Raw genomic sequence first — 16,238 nt, 5'->3', positions numbered from 1 at the left:
AAGTGTGGTATAGCAGAAATAGTGCTGACCTTGGGGTCATAGCATATTATGGTAGGGTTCAAATTCTGCCTGACAATACCTGTGTGACCATAACCTCTAATGTGTATTCACCATGGATGACGAATGAGTTATACCCAGAACTAAATAGAAGGAGAAAGGGCTGAAATGAATTTCAGAAACTACATAGCACTTTCAATAATGCTATGATGTTCCCTGCCACAAAAGTGTATTTGTTTAATACTAATATATTTCCAGTAATTCTGTATCATTATGAATTACTCAACTCCACAATTCCACAAAAAAAAAAAATTGTAGGTGATATTAAGGGAAATAAATAGAAAAACATAATGGGTTTGTAAGTAGACTGAATATGATCAATGATGATTTGGTCTTCAAAAGTTGTATAAAATACATCAAGTATTTATATGACTTAAAGTAGATTATGTAGTACAGTGGAAAGATCGATGGATTTGGAATAAGGGGACCTGAATCCCTGGTTTTACCATTTAGTACTTTTGTGACATTAGGCAGGTAAATTAGCTTCAGTTTCTTCTTCTGAAAAATGTTAAGTCTTGGGCTAGATCACCTCTAATATCCCTTCCAGCTATAAATTTATGACCTGATGTAAAAAGGAGGTAGAGAAATCATGCAACAAATATGTCAAAAATCCAAAAGCAACACCAATATCTACAAACTTTAAAAAGATCCAAAAAGATCTTTGTGTGTTGTGAGGATTTTCTGTGGGTGACTTACAGAAGGATAGGTAGGGGAAAGCATATAGAATGAAAAGGCCCACATGAATGGTAATTTATATTATTAGTAAGAGGGATATCCATAGAATTAGAACAGAGTTTATAAGGATGAACCAATAGACAACATACTGAGAGACTTTGTTGGAACAACAACAACAAAAAAACCACCACCACCACAAAGCAAAAGCTCATTTGCTATTCTCTCATAGGGTCTTGTTTAAATTTGAAGCTTAGGGCATCAGGCTTTAGAAAAATAAAGACAAAGTACTATTTATTAACAAATCTCATTGACTCTGAGAACAGATTTCATTTTCAGCATGCCCATATAACTAACGATAATGTTGAATTTAGTTGTTTTTTTTTTTTAAAGGAAATTCTGGGTGGCAGTAACTGGGTGGGAGTAAAAGTATTGTTCATTAAAATAAAAATTTCCTGTGCCAGTTATTACTGCTACTGAATAGCTTATACCTTAAGCTACTAAAGCTTAAAAAGTACTAAGAATTTTGAGACACTTTGTATTTGTACAGCACTTTTAACTGTCTCCTCATTTTTTTTTTTGGCCAGAAGACCAAAGGGATTATCAAAGCAGAGCAACAGTAGGTGAAATTAAGCAGATGAAAGTAACTTTCCAAGGAATACCAGTTCCATTTTTTTGCCATATGACACAAAATCTGGCAATTTTGCTGCCTAAATTGAGCAAATAACTTCTCCCAACTGACTTATTTTTGTGTTCTATTTGCATTGCCTATCATTACCATTATACATGACTGCTGAATGAATGATTCATCTAAATTTGGGGGTTAATGGAGAGTATTGGGGATAATAACGTTTATATCGTGGTTTAAGGCTTATAAAATATTATCTCATTTTGGCCTCACAACAACCCTGAAGGTAGCCGCTATTATAATTTCTATTTCACAAATGAGGGAACTGAGGCAGCTGGCGGAGAAAGGACTTGCCCAGGATCTAAGGGCTAGTAAGTAAATGTCAGGTGGATTTGAACTGGGTCTTCGGTGAAGAAAGAGCAAGTGGGACATATGGGAGAAAGTGAAGGAAGGAGGGGTCAGATTAAGGATGGACAAAGGAGGAATGGAGAAGGGAAGGAGATGGAAGGGGAAGGGGCACAACGGCGAGAGGCCGGACAGGGGAGGCTGCTCGCTCTCGGGGTTCTTCCAGAAGCACCACCCGCCTTCAAGCAGACCTTTCTGCACCTCGCGCCCCACGCACATTCCAGGAGGAAGGCGGGACTTCCTGTCCCAAAGATGAACGATTTCCGATCCGGAAGAACGGAATCTAAGGGCATCAGTGAGAGCCAGCAGGGAGCTAGAGACTGGAAGGTGAGATTTGGAACTGAATTCACCATCCCTACCCCCAGTCCCCAAACTCTCAACTCCGCCTCTCGCGGCAAGAGGACTCCCTAGCTGCCTCCTTCCCCTCCCCCACCTCTAGCCCACTCTCGGGGACTGTGGAAGGGGGCGGCGTGCTGGGGGACAGGGGGGGGGGCCCGGCAGCGGCGGCCTCATTCTGGCGCCTGCGTACTGGGGCTGGGGTCGCCCTGCGGGTTTGTGCGAGGCGCGAAGGAGGTCATGACGTCTGGAACCCTGCGAGAACTGGTCTGGGTCCGAGGTTATCGAGAGGCCGCTGCGGGGCGGGAAGTGGGGATGGAGGGCTGTCTGGAACGCTGCGGGAGGTGGGGGGGTGGCCCCGCAATAAATCCGGTCAGCACCCCGCACCCGTCCACCTTTGCCTTTTCCGTTCTGCGCAGTCTCTCCCGGCCGGGTTCGCTGACCTCTGGTCCCCCACCTCTCACCTTTGCCCTGCTTGGGGGTGGGGCGGGCTGGTGGGGTTGACCGGGTCGGACTTCGTGCCCTTCCCAGTCCCCGGATGATCTCCTCCTCCCTACCCACAGGTGATACTTGGAAAGGGCTCCCGAGTCAGTCAGTACTGAGGTTCACTTTTTGGTTGGCAGATTTTTTTTTTAAACCCGTGTGACCTTAGACGATTCACTTCACCTCTCTGGACCTCATTTTCCTGAAGTGCTTAAATTGACCTTAAGGTTTTGTCTCTGTATCCCCTGTACTTTGCATACAGTAAGCATTTATAAATGCTTGTTGAATTATTGAATCTTGTGTCTTAATTGGGAAAAAAAAAAAACTTTCATTCGTTCAGTGACATTGGACATCCCCACAGCGCAAGTCATAGGGCTGAGGGCAGTGGCCTGTGCAAACAAAGATAATGAGAGGCAGACCTGGCAAAAGCCGAGAAGCCTGATTCCTCTACTTATTACCTCTATACTCTTGGCATAGTCACTATTTCCTTGACACTCAGGTAAAAAAGTTTGGACTAAAGACTTTCAAATGTGACATTTTGCATCTCTCATGTCTTTCCCCTTATTTTCACTCACAGGACACCACCTTGTTAAGACCTCACTTGGATATAAAATTTTTTTAAAAATATCTTTTATTATAAACTTAATTATAAAAATATTGAACATTTCAGTATGCAGAAAAGGTGGTTATATATGAAACTGTGAACTTATGTTACATAGTTTGTCTAAAGTGTATTAGGCTTAACAATATTAGAACAAAATAGCTCTGCTTGTCTCTGCCCCCTTCTGAACTAACTAATGCTCTTTCCCCTGTATTATTTAAATTTATTTCATTGGTACTTTTTTTCATTTGTTTTCATTTATTTCAGTGGTACTTTTTAATTTTCTTTCCCTTTTATTTTTTAGCTTCACTCTTTCTAGTACCCCAACTATTATGCTCCTCTTCTAACTTCCTGTATTTGCCCTCTTCCTATATCACTTGGCTTCTCTTCTCTCACATTTTCAATTCATCCATCCCCTCATAACTGCCAAATTGGTATTTCTAAAGCATGTCTTCTGATCATATCACTTCCTTTCTCAGTAACTCCGTTTTGCCTCTAATATAAAATATAGATATTTTTTCAGATTAGCATGTAAAACCCCTCACAGTCAGACTCCAGCCTATATTTCCAGATTTAATGAACATTCTTCCCACTAATGCACTCTACATTCTAGCCAAACTGATTTATTAGCTTTTCCTTGAGCCTGGCATTCCATCTCCTGCCTCCATTTCTTGTACAGTTTGTTTCCTTTGCCTGGAATATCTTTCCTCACTTCTCCCTCTTCCTGGGAGCAAATGGTCATGTGTTATCTCTGAGAGGATGCCTTGCCTGATTCTGTTGATTATTAGTGTTTTGTCCATCCTCAAATTATCATCTATGTACTTATTTATTTTCTTGCTATATTGTTCCAGTAGCTCTCCATGGGCAGGATCTGTTTTTCATTTTTCATTTTCATCTCTAGCATGTAACAGTGAATTTCTTTCATATAGTTGGTACTTAAATACTTGCTGGATTGTTATTGTAAGTGCAATAGAAGAGATATAAAGTACTATGTAGAAGTTGAGAGAAAAAAAAGATAATTTCTTGGAAAGGAGAATGAGGGAAGGCATAAAGAAGTTGTCATTTCAGTGGTGTTACTTGTGAATGGTTAATTGACAATTTCTTGGTAATTTTGCCTTGTAGTTTCCCCAAATATTTTTGGTTACTTAAAAAAAGATTACAATATAGTTCCTTCAGTTAAATTCAGTTATTCCTCAAAACATTTGTCTTTGATCCGTTTTCTTATTCAAGGACCCACAGATACCTCTTTTTTATTTTTAGCTTTACTTATTTTAAAATTTTTATTTTTTCAGTTAAAGAAAACCTTCATTACTTTGATTTTTCACCTTGACAAAATCTGCATCACTTTTGGTCTTTGGACAAATTAAACCAAACATAATGTTCAGTAGGAGGGAAAGAACTTTAAAACACTAACCAGTGTCCTATTTTTCTTTTCTATAATGAGTTATTTCCTTTGAGGTCACTGCAATTGATATTACCCTGAAATGTAGTGGGAGGTTTTACTATCTTTACTCACATTCGAAAATAAAAGCAAAGTATTTGATATACCCAGTTGTAATCATAGTACAAGTGCAGTCTATTTCAGATCTCCACCAATAATGCCAAAAACAGTTTTTATACTTAATGCTCGGGGGAGGTTCAATGTTTTAAACATTTTAGAATCCCCTTATGGAAGATTCCATCCTTGTAATCTAGAAGCTAAAAGTTGACCTTGATTTTTGAATGAGTTAAAGTCTTGAACAAGGTCACTTACGTCTGTTTAAGTTATTAAATGTATATTGGAGGATCATCTTACTGATCTCTTATGCATCATTATTACAGTCTGAATCATAAGGTTCATCCAAATTTGGGGTTTCTGGTTGTTAAAATCTATCCCAGATGATTTGGATGTTGAACAGTATATCTAGATTATATACTTGTTAAGCAGAAATAGAAATATGTTGAATTTTTCTTTTCTGTTCTCTCCAGATTATAAGTACTGCAAAGAACATGTGAAGAGATCCATGTATCCAGCCAGTTAGTAGTCTAATAGTACAAATAAGGGTCCCAAGGCTTATAGTGATTACCTATTTTAAAACCAAAATAGAGTTCATGTGTTATCTTAACTAGATGAGTAAAATTTTGTCTCTGATATTTGTAAATTGGATCATGACAAAAATTATTTAAATATGGTTGACCTGGGAAATAAGATATACAGGCAGTGGGGTATAGAAATCCATCTTGCCCTACAAGAAAATAAGAGGAAACGGGTAAGGAGGGATAGAAAGGGATAGAAGAGAGGGAAGACTGGGGGAAGGGGTAATCAGTATTCTTGCCTTCTTGGGGTGGGGGGTAGGGGAGAGATGGGGAGAAAATTTGGAACTCAAAATCTTGTGGAAATAAATGTTGAAAACTAAGATAAATAAAAAAAAATTAAATATGGTTGACATACTCAAGGACATACTGAGAATTTAAGTAATCTCATATTAGCATCAACAAAATACAAAACACTTGAGAAAACAGAAAAAATAAAAATGTTTACCAAATGATATCTGGTATTACAGTTAACAGAAATCTGCTAAATATTGAGTTTCACCACATGTCTTATATCTATACAGATGATATTTTAAACCAAGTATAGAATTTTATGCACATCCCTATTAAATTTCATTTTGCTAGGATCTTAATCTAGTAAACACTTCCTGTTCTAGCTTGGGATCTGTTTAAATCCTGGCTCTCATCTATTACTCTCCCGATTTTGTGTCATTTGCCAGTTTTTAAAGTGTGCTGTCTATGCCTTTATACCTGTTGTGGATAAAAATGACTAGAGTAGAACCAAGAAGAGAACCCTGGGAGCATCTGCCTGTTTGGGCACATATCTTTGGACCTGATCATAGAACATCTGAATCTACTTAAAAATACTATGATTTAGCTCATGTTTCTCATTGTACACAAGATAGTAATGCAAGCAAACTTTGTGTACAGAAATTTTAGCAAGACATTTATTAATGACTTTGTCATTCCTCTGAACTACCAATCTAATTATCCTGTTACAAGGAATTGGGGTTAGTTTGGCATAAACTATTCTTAATGAACCCATGTCTACAGGGGAAGGCAGCCCAGGAGGGATGAGAATCTCCCAGTGAAATTTTTTCTTAAAAAATTTATTTTTAGTTTTCAAATTCACTTTTCTAAGATTTAAAGTTCTAAATTTCCCACCCTCCCTAAGACGGCATGTAATCTTACACAGTCTAATATTAAACATATTTCCACATTAGTCATGTTTTAAAGAAGAATCAGAATCAAAGAGAAAAACTACAAGTAAGAAAAAACAAAAGAGAAAATAATATTCTTCAATCTTCATTCAGACTCCATAGTTCTTTCTCTGGTTGTGGATAGCATTTTCCATCTTTAGTCTTGGAATTGTCTTAGATCATTGCTGAGAAAAGCTAAGTCCATCAGAGTTGGTCATCATACCATGTTGCTATTACTGTGTACAGTGTTCTCCTGGTTCTGCTTATTTTACTGCATCAGTTCATGTAAGTCTTTCTAGGTTGTTCTGAAATCTGCCTGCTCACCATTTCTTATGGAACAATAGTATTCCATTATATTCATATAAGGCAACTTGTACAACCATTTGTCAATTGCTGGCCATCCCCTCAATTTCCAATTCTTTGGTACCACAAAAAGAATTGCTATAAATAGTTTTGGACATGTGGGTGCTTTTCCCATTTTTATGAAATCTTTGGGATACAGACTAGAAGTATTTTTGCTGGATCCAAGTTTTATAGTCCTTTGGGCATAGTTCCAAATTGTTCTCCAGAATGGTTGGATCATTTCACAACTCCAGCAGCAATGCATTTGTGTTCTAATTTTCCTGTATCTTCAGCATTTATCATTTTCTTTTTTTGTCATGTTAGCCAATCTGATAGGTGTGATGTGGTACCTCAGAGTTGTTTTAATGTGCATTTCTCCAATCAATAGTGATTTAGAGCATTTTTTCATATGATTATAGATAGCTTTAATTACTTCATCTGAAAACTGCCTATTCATATCCTTTGACCATTTAATCAATTGGGGGAATTACTTGTATTCTTATAAATTTGACTCATTTCTCTATATAATCTAGAAATGAGACTTTTCTCAGAGACACTGGTTGTAAAACTTGTTTCGTAGCTTTCTGCTTCCTTTCTGTGATAGTAATGGCATTTAAAGATTCCCCTGTATTGGCTTGGTTTTTCAAATTGATTGTGTTAAAACCCAGAGCTTGTTAATCCCACTTGTGGGATGGACTTGTTGACTTGAAAAGAGAGACACGAACTGGGAGGAGCTGGTGACATAGATTTGGAGAGAAGGGAGAGAGGCAGAAGAACTTTTTGGAAGCAGCACCTCGTGGAGGCAGACAGAGACTGATAGAATTGCTGGGGGCCACTTTGAATTGCCCTGGACTTTTGAGACCTGCCCCCTGAGCTGCCAAGGACTGAGGAGACATGGCTGTTTTGCTGGTACTTTGTCTGTCTGTTTTGATGTTGTTTTGCCAGATTTATCTGGTGAAAGACAGTCCTTTTGTTGAAGAAGTCCTGGAACCTGGCTGTTGGCTAAGAGCTCCTGAGACTGTCCTGCAGACAGAGAGTGAATACTGTCCACTGGTGAAGGACAGCGCTGTTGTTGCAGGGGTCTGGAGACTGTCCTGCAGACAGTGAATACTGTCCACTGGTGAAGGACAGTGCTGTTGTTGCAGGGGTCTGGGAACCTTTCTGTTGGTTCAGAAGCCCTGAAGAAGGATTTTCTTGTTGTATGTTTACAGAAATCCTGGGAGAGGGTTTTGCTAATGTTTTCAGGGGTTCTAGGACTGTTCTACAGACAGAGGATGAATTAATGAAGGGACTGGCAATGTATCTTGTGGCCTTGCTAAGCCTTGTCTCCCCAGGAACCAAGATTGCTGAGAACTTGCCTCTTGTGTCAAGATGAAGAAAAGACCTCCTTTTGGGTATTAAGTGCTGTGTTTAAACTTGATGTAACTCTGGGGTAGATTCAATTGTGATCCAGGGGTGGGGAACTTTTGACCTTTTTGTGTTCTATGGTTGAACAAATGAATGTACTTTACTTATGTTTGGAAACTAATCTCCATTTGAGAAGAGGGGCTTTGTGGTGGACTAAATGAAGGTACAGCCTAGGGGTGGAGTAGTATTTAGAACAGGGACTTTGTAATTGATTGAATGATTGGAAGGTCCTGGGGTGGGGTAGTACTTGGAGATTATTTAATCACATTTAGTAAATGCTGTATTTTGAATGATGTCATGTTTTGATCTTCTCTGTTTTTGGTTTGTCACTGAATAAAATGGAGAGCACCTATGCTGGTATTCTGAACCTTGGGAAGTTGCCTTTCCTTGGCATTACATTACACCTTCTAATCTTGGTTGCATTGACTTTGTTTCTGCAAAACCTTTCTAATTTAATGTAATCAAAATTATCCATTTTGCATTAATGTTCTCTGTCTCTTGTTTGGTCATAAATTTTTTCTGACAATTTAGATCTGACAGGTGAACTATTCCTTGCTCTCCTAATTTGCTTATAGAATCACCCTTTATGTCTTAATCATGTACCAATTTTGACCTTATCTTGAAATATGGTGTAAGATATTGGTCTATGCCTAGTTTCTGCCATAGTATTTTCTAGTTTTCCCAGCAGTTTTTGTAAGAGAGTGAGTTCTTATTCCAGAAGTTGGAATCTTTGGGTTTATTAAACAGTAGATCACTGTAGTCATTGACTACTGTGTCTTATGTACCTAATTTATTCCACTGATCCACTACTTTCTTTCTTAGCCAGTACCAAGTAGTTTTGATGATTGATGCTTTATAATACAGTTTTATATCTGGTATGGCTAGACTACCTTCCTTTGAATTCATTTTCACTAATCCCCTTGATATCTGGACCTTTTTTTTCCAGATGAATTTTGCTATCATTTTTTCTAGCTCTATAAAATGATTTTTTGGTAGTTTGATTATTATGGCATTGAATATGTAAAGTAATTTAGGTACAGTTATCATTTTTATTATATTAGCTTGGACCCCCCCTGTGCAACTGATATTTTTACAGTTATTTAGCCCTGGATCTAAATTTAAAAACTTTTTTTATTGCCTTTTCCATTTGGCCAATTTTACTTATTAAAGAGTTGTTTTCTTCAGTCATTTTTTGTCCTTCCTTGTCCAAGCTGTTAACTCTCTTGCATACCTCACATTTCTTTTCCCAGTTTTTCTTCTACCTCTCTTATTTATTTGACTTTTAAAATCCTTCTTGAGTTCTTATAAGAAGGCTTTTTCGACTTGAGATCGATTCAAATTCCCCTTTGAGGTTTTAGATGTAGGTGTATTGACAATGTTGTCCTCTTTTGTGTTTGTGTTTTGATCTTCCCAGTCCTCATAAAAATAGTCTATGGTCAGTGTTCTTTTTTGCATTTTGATAATTTTCTTTGCCTATTTCCTGGCTTTTAAAGTTAAGCTCTACTTCTGGGCCACAGGGGGCGCTGTCCCAAGCTTCTTGTGCTGGGGTCCAGGGGTCTAGTCACTGGCTTTATGTGCTAAGAACTCAGGTGCTAGCAGCTAGAAGCTGTAGGGTCTGGCAGCTTACGTGGTGTTGAGTTGGGGTCCTAATGGTGGTATCTGGCATGTGCTGAGGCTAGGTGGAGTTTTTCTGTTTCCTGGGGCTACACTGAAGTACATGGAGGTCTGGCTTCTGGAGGACACCTGCCTCTGCAGAACTGTGCTGAAGCATGAGGAGGTCTGGCCGCTGGGGGATGCCTGCCTACCCAGGGCTGTGCCTGTGCACGTGGTGGCCACTTCCCCTGGCTATGCTAGGGTGTGTGGGGTGGGGGGTGGGGTCCTGATGTTGGTGTTTGCCAGCTCTACCACTCTGGGGCTTGGGATCTTCTGCTGGTTTGCTGAGGTGGGGCTTGTTGCTGGTTTGCTGGGATGCTTCCTGTCTTGGAATGTGGTCCTCTTTTATCTGAGTGAGATAGACCTTTCTTACTGATCCTCCAAGTTTCCTGGGTTAAATGACTGCTTCACCCTGTCTTTCCTCTGGCTCCACTTTCCAGGATTTTTCCTGGGGTCCCATTTTCTGTTTTTTTAATAGGTAAATAAGGGAGAGTAATAGTGACTTAATGTTTACTTTGCCATCTTGGTTCCCAGAAGTCGATTCAACAGTGAAAGTCTGAAGACACAAATGCAAACAGTTCTTGTGATGAAGGAAAAACAGGAGTTGTCTGGAGAGACTGATGTGGATGCACACAGGGAATTCACCAACCAACTTATTTATTAAAAAAATATGTACAGAAGATGGAAGCAAGGGCAGGTAATAGAGGATTGTTATAAAATTATAGAATATTACTGTAAGAATAGTGTCAAAAATGCTAGAGCTCAGAATGAGGTAAGGCTATCAAGGAAAGCAAAAAAAGTTTTTTTTTTTAATTTATATTTTTATATACATTGATGAAAAGGAGATCAAGGAAGGAAGTAGATAGCTTTTAGGTGTAGATGATCTGACAAAGAGAAAGTAGAGTTCTTAATTTTTTTTCTGTTTTCTCCACCAAGTATAATAAACTCTGGATTGGAAAAAACAGAACAAAAAAGGTCAATGGGGAATTGGTACCCAAGATAAGTAAGTAGATATTAGAGAGACCTTAGATACCTATGCTGAATTCAGATCCCTTTGTCCAAATGACCTGTGTTCTTTGGTACTGAAAGAAATGAAGAACATGATTGCTGAACTTATCAGTGATATTTGAAAGATGGAGAAAAAGACAAAATGACATAATTTTCAAAACAGGGAAGAAAGTAGTCTGCAGACTATGGAGAAGTGAGCTTGACTAATACCATTCTTACCCGACTTAAACCTTTTGCTTAGGAATGATAATTGCATCTACTCTTAGCTGAGTTATAGGGCACAGTTACTACTGCTGTGAAGAATGTGGTTATCTTTTCCTTGTAGAATCCCTGTAATTTAGACCTAGACTGCCTAGGTGAAAACTTCCCCTGGTACCACCTTCTTACCCATCCATGTCAATCCTCCCTCTCTTAAATTCCTTTCTCAGTCTGCCTTTCTTTACTAATTGTACCTTGTTGGAAAACTTAGTGTTTTGTTAACCAACTATTTATGTTAAACTTCTTCCTCTGTCTTGTCTTCCTGGTGTTATAGAAACCTAGCCCCATCCATAAGACAGCCCCTGACCACTCTCTTGAATTATTGAGTGTATTTTCTCTTTTGTCACTTGACATACTGGACCAGGAGGAGTAAACATGCTTCTTGCTCCTTGCTTTTCCAGTTGCCATTAACTACCACCATCACTCAGCGATCTCTTCTTCATATAGATCACTGTATTTAGATCCTGATCGCTGTTATCTACCAGCCCTAGGTCATTCTCATTTCTCAATGAGTTAGATACCTTATTCATAGTCTTTCTCTACTTTGGAACCATCTTATCCTTACTCATGTTATCTCCATATTATCTCCTCAGAAACACCTTTGCTTCCTAGTTCATCATCATCTTCAGTTCCAGTGATCTATCCTCATATTTCCTCCACTTGAGACACCCACAACCATACCATACATACCTTCATCTTATCATCTCCTACAAGTGTACTACTTCCATAATCCATAACTGTGAAATTATTTTCTCTGTAAACCATCCTGCCACTTCTCCCTATATGCCACACGCATGCTCCTGTCTCACAATAACTTTTAGTCATTTCACCCTTTCTTGCTTTCCTAGGCCATCACTCATTCTCAGTCTTTTCTTCCCTTCTTTGAAATATTGATTCTACAGTTCAACTTTATGCCATTTTATACTAATTCCTTGTCGTCTGGTTTTATCACCATTTGTCCCTTTCCAAACCCCAACCCTAGATTAGTTCTACCATTGCCTTTTCTGCTTCTTTTTGAATACTGTTAAATGCTGCTGGAGGAAGTCTTTTCAGCCATATTAAGAGGTCCACTACAAATTTATCCTGCTTCATACACTTAACAGTTTTGTGACCCTGGGCTTAACCTTTCTTGGTCTCGATTTCATCATCTCTTAAAATGGGGATAATAAAAGCAGTTATCTAATAGGATTGTTATAAGGATTAAGTGAAATAATTGTATATAAGACACAACAAATATCAGAGACCTCTGTTAGGTGTTGTTAGCAGAGAGGATTCAGAGTTGAGAGATGTTGTGGAAGTGGAAGCAAGATTTGGTAACTCATTGGATAAGGTTACTGAAGTAGGGTGAAGAGTCAAGGATAACATACCCAGGATACAAATCCGGGAAACTGGCAGAATTGTGGTACATTTTTTAGAAATAGAGAAATCTAGAAGAGGGGTAGGTTTTGAGGGAAATATAACATGTTCTGCTTTGGACATGTTGAGTCTAATATGTCTGAGAGGTATTTTTGATGCAGGAATGAAGCTCGGGAGGTGTATATAGGACTAGATACATAGATCTATGAGACATCTCCATACAGTTCCTCCCCTCCTGCCTCTTCAAGTAGAAGTTCGATATAGATATTTATCTATCCTATACCTATCCTAGATGCCTGATCATCTGTTAGACATATCTTAATGATATGGCTTAGACAAGATGGCTGCTGAAATTCCTTCCTCCTCAAAAATTCTGTGGTTCTTTGGATATTATTTCTCTTTCTAAATACTTGTTAACTATCCCTTTAATAGCATGTTCTTGAGTTTTGCTGGGAATCAAAGCCAGGCTCACTGACAAATTTGATTGTAGACTCATCCCATTTCCTTCAGGTTCCAGGTCAAAGAACAGGCTTGAGCAAAGGGGAAGAGCCAAGGCAATATAGGTTTTTTTTTTTTTATCAGACAGTGAGTAGTTGTCCAATTTGGTTAAAATATAGACTACAGGGTGTAGTAAGAAACAAGGAAAGCCCAAAAGGAAGGTTGGAGCTAGAATAGATTATGAAGAGCCAAGAAGTGCTCCAGGATGTATATATTACAACATGAAGGAAAACAATCTTGTTAGCCCCCTCTCTGCTTTAACTCTGTTCTTTTACTCCTCTTTTCTTTCTATGATTCAGTACCATTGTAACAGTTTTAGCCATATATGATATATGTGATTTACTCTTTAGGTAGAAATACTATGCTTATTATCCTTTCATAGAAAATTACACATAAGAGAAAATTCCTGCATCTTTATAAACAACTTGACAGTTCTACCATGTGTCAGATACCTTATGAAAACTCATTGTACTAAGTGGTGTTTTAAAATTTTGGTTATGTTTTTGGTTAGTTATTTTTAGTTTCCTCAGGATTTCACTCTGGAGAAGTCAACAAAAGTCAGACCTCGTGGAAGAGGTATCATAAATGCTTTTTCTCCGTATAACATAGATGTTACTTTTATAAACTCCATTTTTCCTTTTTTCATACATTTCATACATTTCCTTTATTTTCTAATATTCTCAACTTGCTTTTGTGTTTTTTTTCTCCTTTTCTCTTACTTCTTACACTAGAGGTGTCAAACTTGAAGCCCCACAAAACTCTCCAGTTGGACAGGGAACCAGATTAAGGTATAGAATGAGAAATTTTAACAAAATAAATGAAAATACAGTACAACATAGATAATGTTAATTTGTGGCTTTTTTTTTTTTTTGCCTTTTTTGGAGGGGGAAGGCAGGGCAATTGGGGTTAAATGACTTGCCCAAGGTCCCACGGCTAATAAGTGTGATCAAGCATCTGAGGCTGGATTTGAACTCAGGTCCTTCTGACTGCAGGGCCAGTGCTCTATTCACTGCGTCACCTAGCCGCCCCAAATTTGTGACTTTCTAAATCAGTATGCAGCCAGGAATCCATTTGTATTTGATTTTGATCTGACTGATATATACCCACCTTTAGAATATTTATTGAATCTCTACTATTTCCTTTTGTTCCCCATTCTCTGGCACCTTTTGAGATACTATGAATATTTTCAACTATGAAAATATTCTATTATCTGCACTAAAATAATATCTTTAATAAGTTGGAAGAATTATTAAGGTCTCTACAGGTACCTGGTTTAAATCTCAATGAATGGTCTGAGAGGTGGAGCCAAGATGTAGAGGAAACAACCCTGCTAACTGGGAACACTCCTGACATTACCCTCCAAATGATTTTAATGTAACACATTAAATCAAATTCTGAATTGCATAACCAACAAAATATCAGAGTAAGACATTTTTCTAGTCAAAGACAGCTTAGGTAGTCAGCAGGAAAGGTCTATGACTCCAGGTTGTGGCATAGTGGTAGGCCCAAAGTGCACACAGTGGTAGCACCAGTGGGGTGGGCTTTGGAGGTGCCTACTGCTGTCCAGAGCTCTCAGCCTAGAGACAGTAAGAGGATCAGACAACAGGTCAGAAGAAGATGACAGGAACTTTTTGCTAGCATTGGGTACAAGACCTGGTGCTGTTTGGCAACTTCATTGTCCATAAGCAATTCTGGTTCACAATTCCAGGGCAGAGAGGAGTGTTGGTGCTTGTGGCTTCAGGGGAACAGGGACCCTGGTCCCAGTTCCAGGGCCCTGGGGAGTGCTAGTACTTGTGGCTTCAGGGATACAGGGTCACTAAGGACCAGAGTATAGACCAGGAGAGCAATGACCACACCTTTCCCTGAATCGCATCACCTTGGAAGCAGACCCTGAGAACTAGCTCTGAAAATAGCCTGAAGCTTGGCGTGGTACCTTCTCATTTCTAGGTGAGCTGAGCCCAACTTTAACATAAAGTTCAAAGTCAAGAAATAGACTAGAAAAAAAAGCAAGCAACAGAAAAAGAATCTGACCATAAAAAGCTACTATGGTGACAGGAAAGATCAAGATACAAACTCAGAAGACAACAAGATGAAAACAGCTGCAAACAAAGCCAGTAATGCAGGGAAATTATGAAATGAAAATTAACAGCTTGGTAAAAGAAGCCCAAAAAATACTGAAGAAAACAATATCTCAAAAAACAGAATTGGCCTTTTTTTTTTTTTTTTTTGAGAAGGGAAGGTGGGGCAGTTACGGTTAAGTGACTTGCCCAAGGTTACATGGCTAGTTTTTTGTGTGTGTGTATGTTAAATGTCTGAGGCTGGATTTGAACTCAGGTCCTCCTGACTCCAGGCCTCATGCTCTATTCACAGTGCCACCTAGCTGCCCCAGAATTGGCTTTTTCAAATAGTAAAAGAACAAAAATTCACTGAAGAAAAGAACTCCTTAGAAGGAACAATTGGGCAAGTGCAAGCTAGTGATTCTATGAGACTTCAAGAAACCATAAAGTCAAAAGAATAAAAAAAATAGAAGAAAAAATAAAATGCCTCATTGGAAAAATGATTGGCCTTAAAATTAGATCAAGGAAACATAATTTAAGAATTATTGGACTACCTAAAAGCAATGATGAAAAAAAAGTCTAGACATCATATTTCAAGAAAATGTGAAAAAAAAACTGCCCCAGTAGCTTAGAACTAGAAGGTAAGATAGAAATTGGAAGAATCTACTGATTGTTACCTGAAAGAGATTCCAAAATGAAGGTCCCTAGGAATATTCTAGACAAATTCCAGAGCTCCCAGGTCAGGGAGAAAATATTGTAAGCTGCCAGAAAGAAATTTAAATATAATAGAACTATAGTTAGAATCACACAGTATTTAGCAGTTTTTGTGTTAAAGAAACAGAAGGTTTAGAATCTGATATTCTAGAAGCCAAAGGAGCTAGGATTACAACCAAGAATAAACTACCTAGCAATACTGAGTATACTCTTTTGGGGGGAAAAAAATCACTTAATGAAACAGAAGATTTTCGAGCATTTCTGATGAAAAGACCAGAGCCAAATAGAAAATTTGACTTTCAAACACAAGACTCAAGGGAAGCATAAAAAGGTAAACATGAAAGAGATCATAAGGGATTTAATAAGGTTAAACTATTTACATTCTTCTATGAGAATATTTTTAGGGCAGTTTGAAGGAGTCCACATAGAGGGCATGGATGTTAGTCAATTATTTCGGGATATTCACCAAAAAAAAAAGTGAAGGGATGAAAAAGAGGGATTCACTGGGAGAAGAGGGAAGGGAGAGGAAG

At 38.4% G+C, this 16,238-nt stretch overlaps 1 protein-coding gene across 3 annotated transcripts in view; it reads left to right on the top strand.

Moving 5' to 3' along the window:
• The first annotated feature begins 1,961 nt into the window (after positions 1-1,961).
• The window catches only part of IMPA1 (inositol monophosphatase 1), a 50,640-nt gene continuing 36,363 nt past the window's right edge, over positions 1,962-16,238 (top strand). The window contains exons 1-2 of one of the 3 annotated variants that reach the window (XM_069100192.1): positions 10,404-10,514; positions 13,669-13,725. Coding sequence is in view for 2 of the 3 variants with exons in the window: in XM_069100190.1 (XP_068956291.1) it covers positions 2,015-2,089 (75 nt within the window). In the remaining variant the exon portion in view is untranslated. Of the gene's footprint in view, positions 2,090-10,355; positions 10,515-13,668; positions 13,726-16,238 lie in introns of those variants that run through there. The other 2 variants (XM_069100190.1, XM_069100191.1) reach the window with 2 other exon arrangements.

The sequence above is a fragment of the Petaurus breviceps genome, unplaced genomic scaffold, assembly GCF_028583685.1.
Source record: "Petaurus breviceps papuanus isolate PSGF00001 unplaced genomic scaffold, PetGlider_PUasm1.0 38, whole genome shotgun sequence".
NCBI lineage: Eukaryota > Metazoa > Chordata > Mammalia > Diprotodontia > Petauridae > Petaurus > Petaurus breviceps.
Note: the sequence above shows the minus strand (reverse complement) of the source record. Positions and strands in the feature narration are given on the sequence as shown.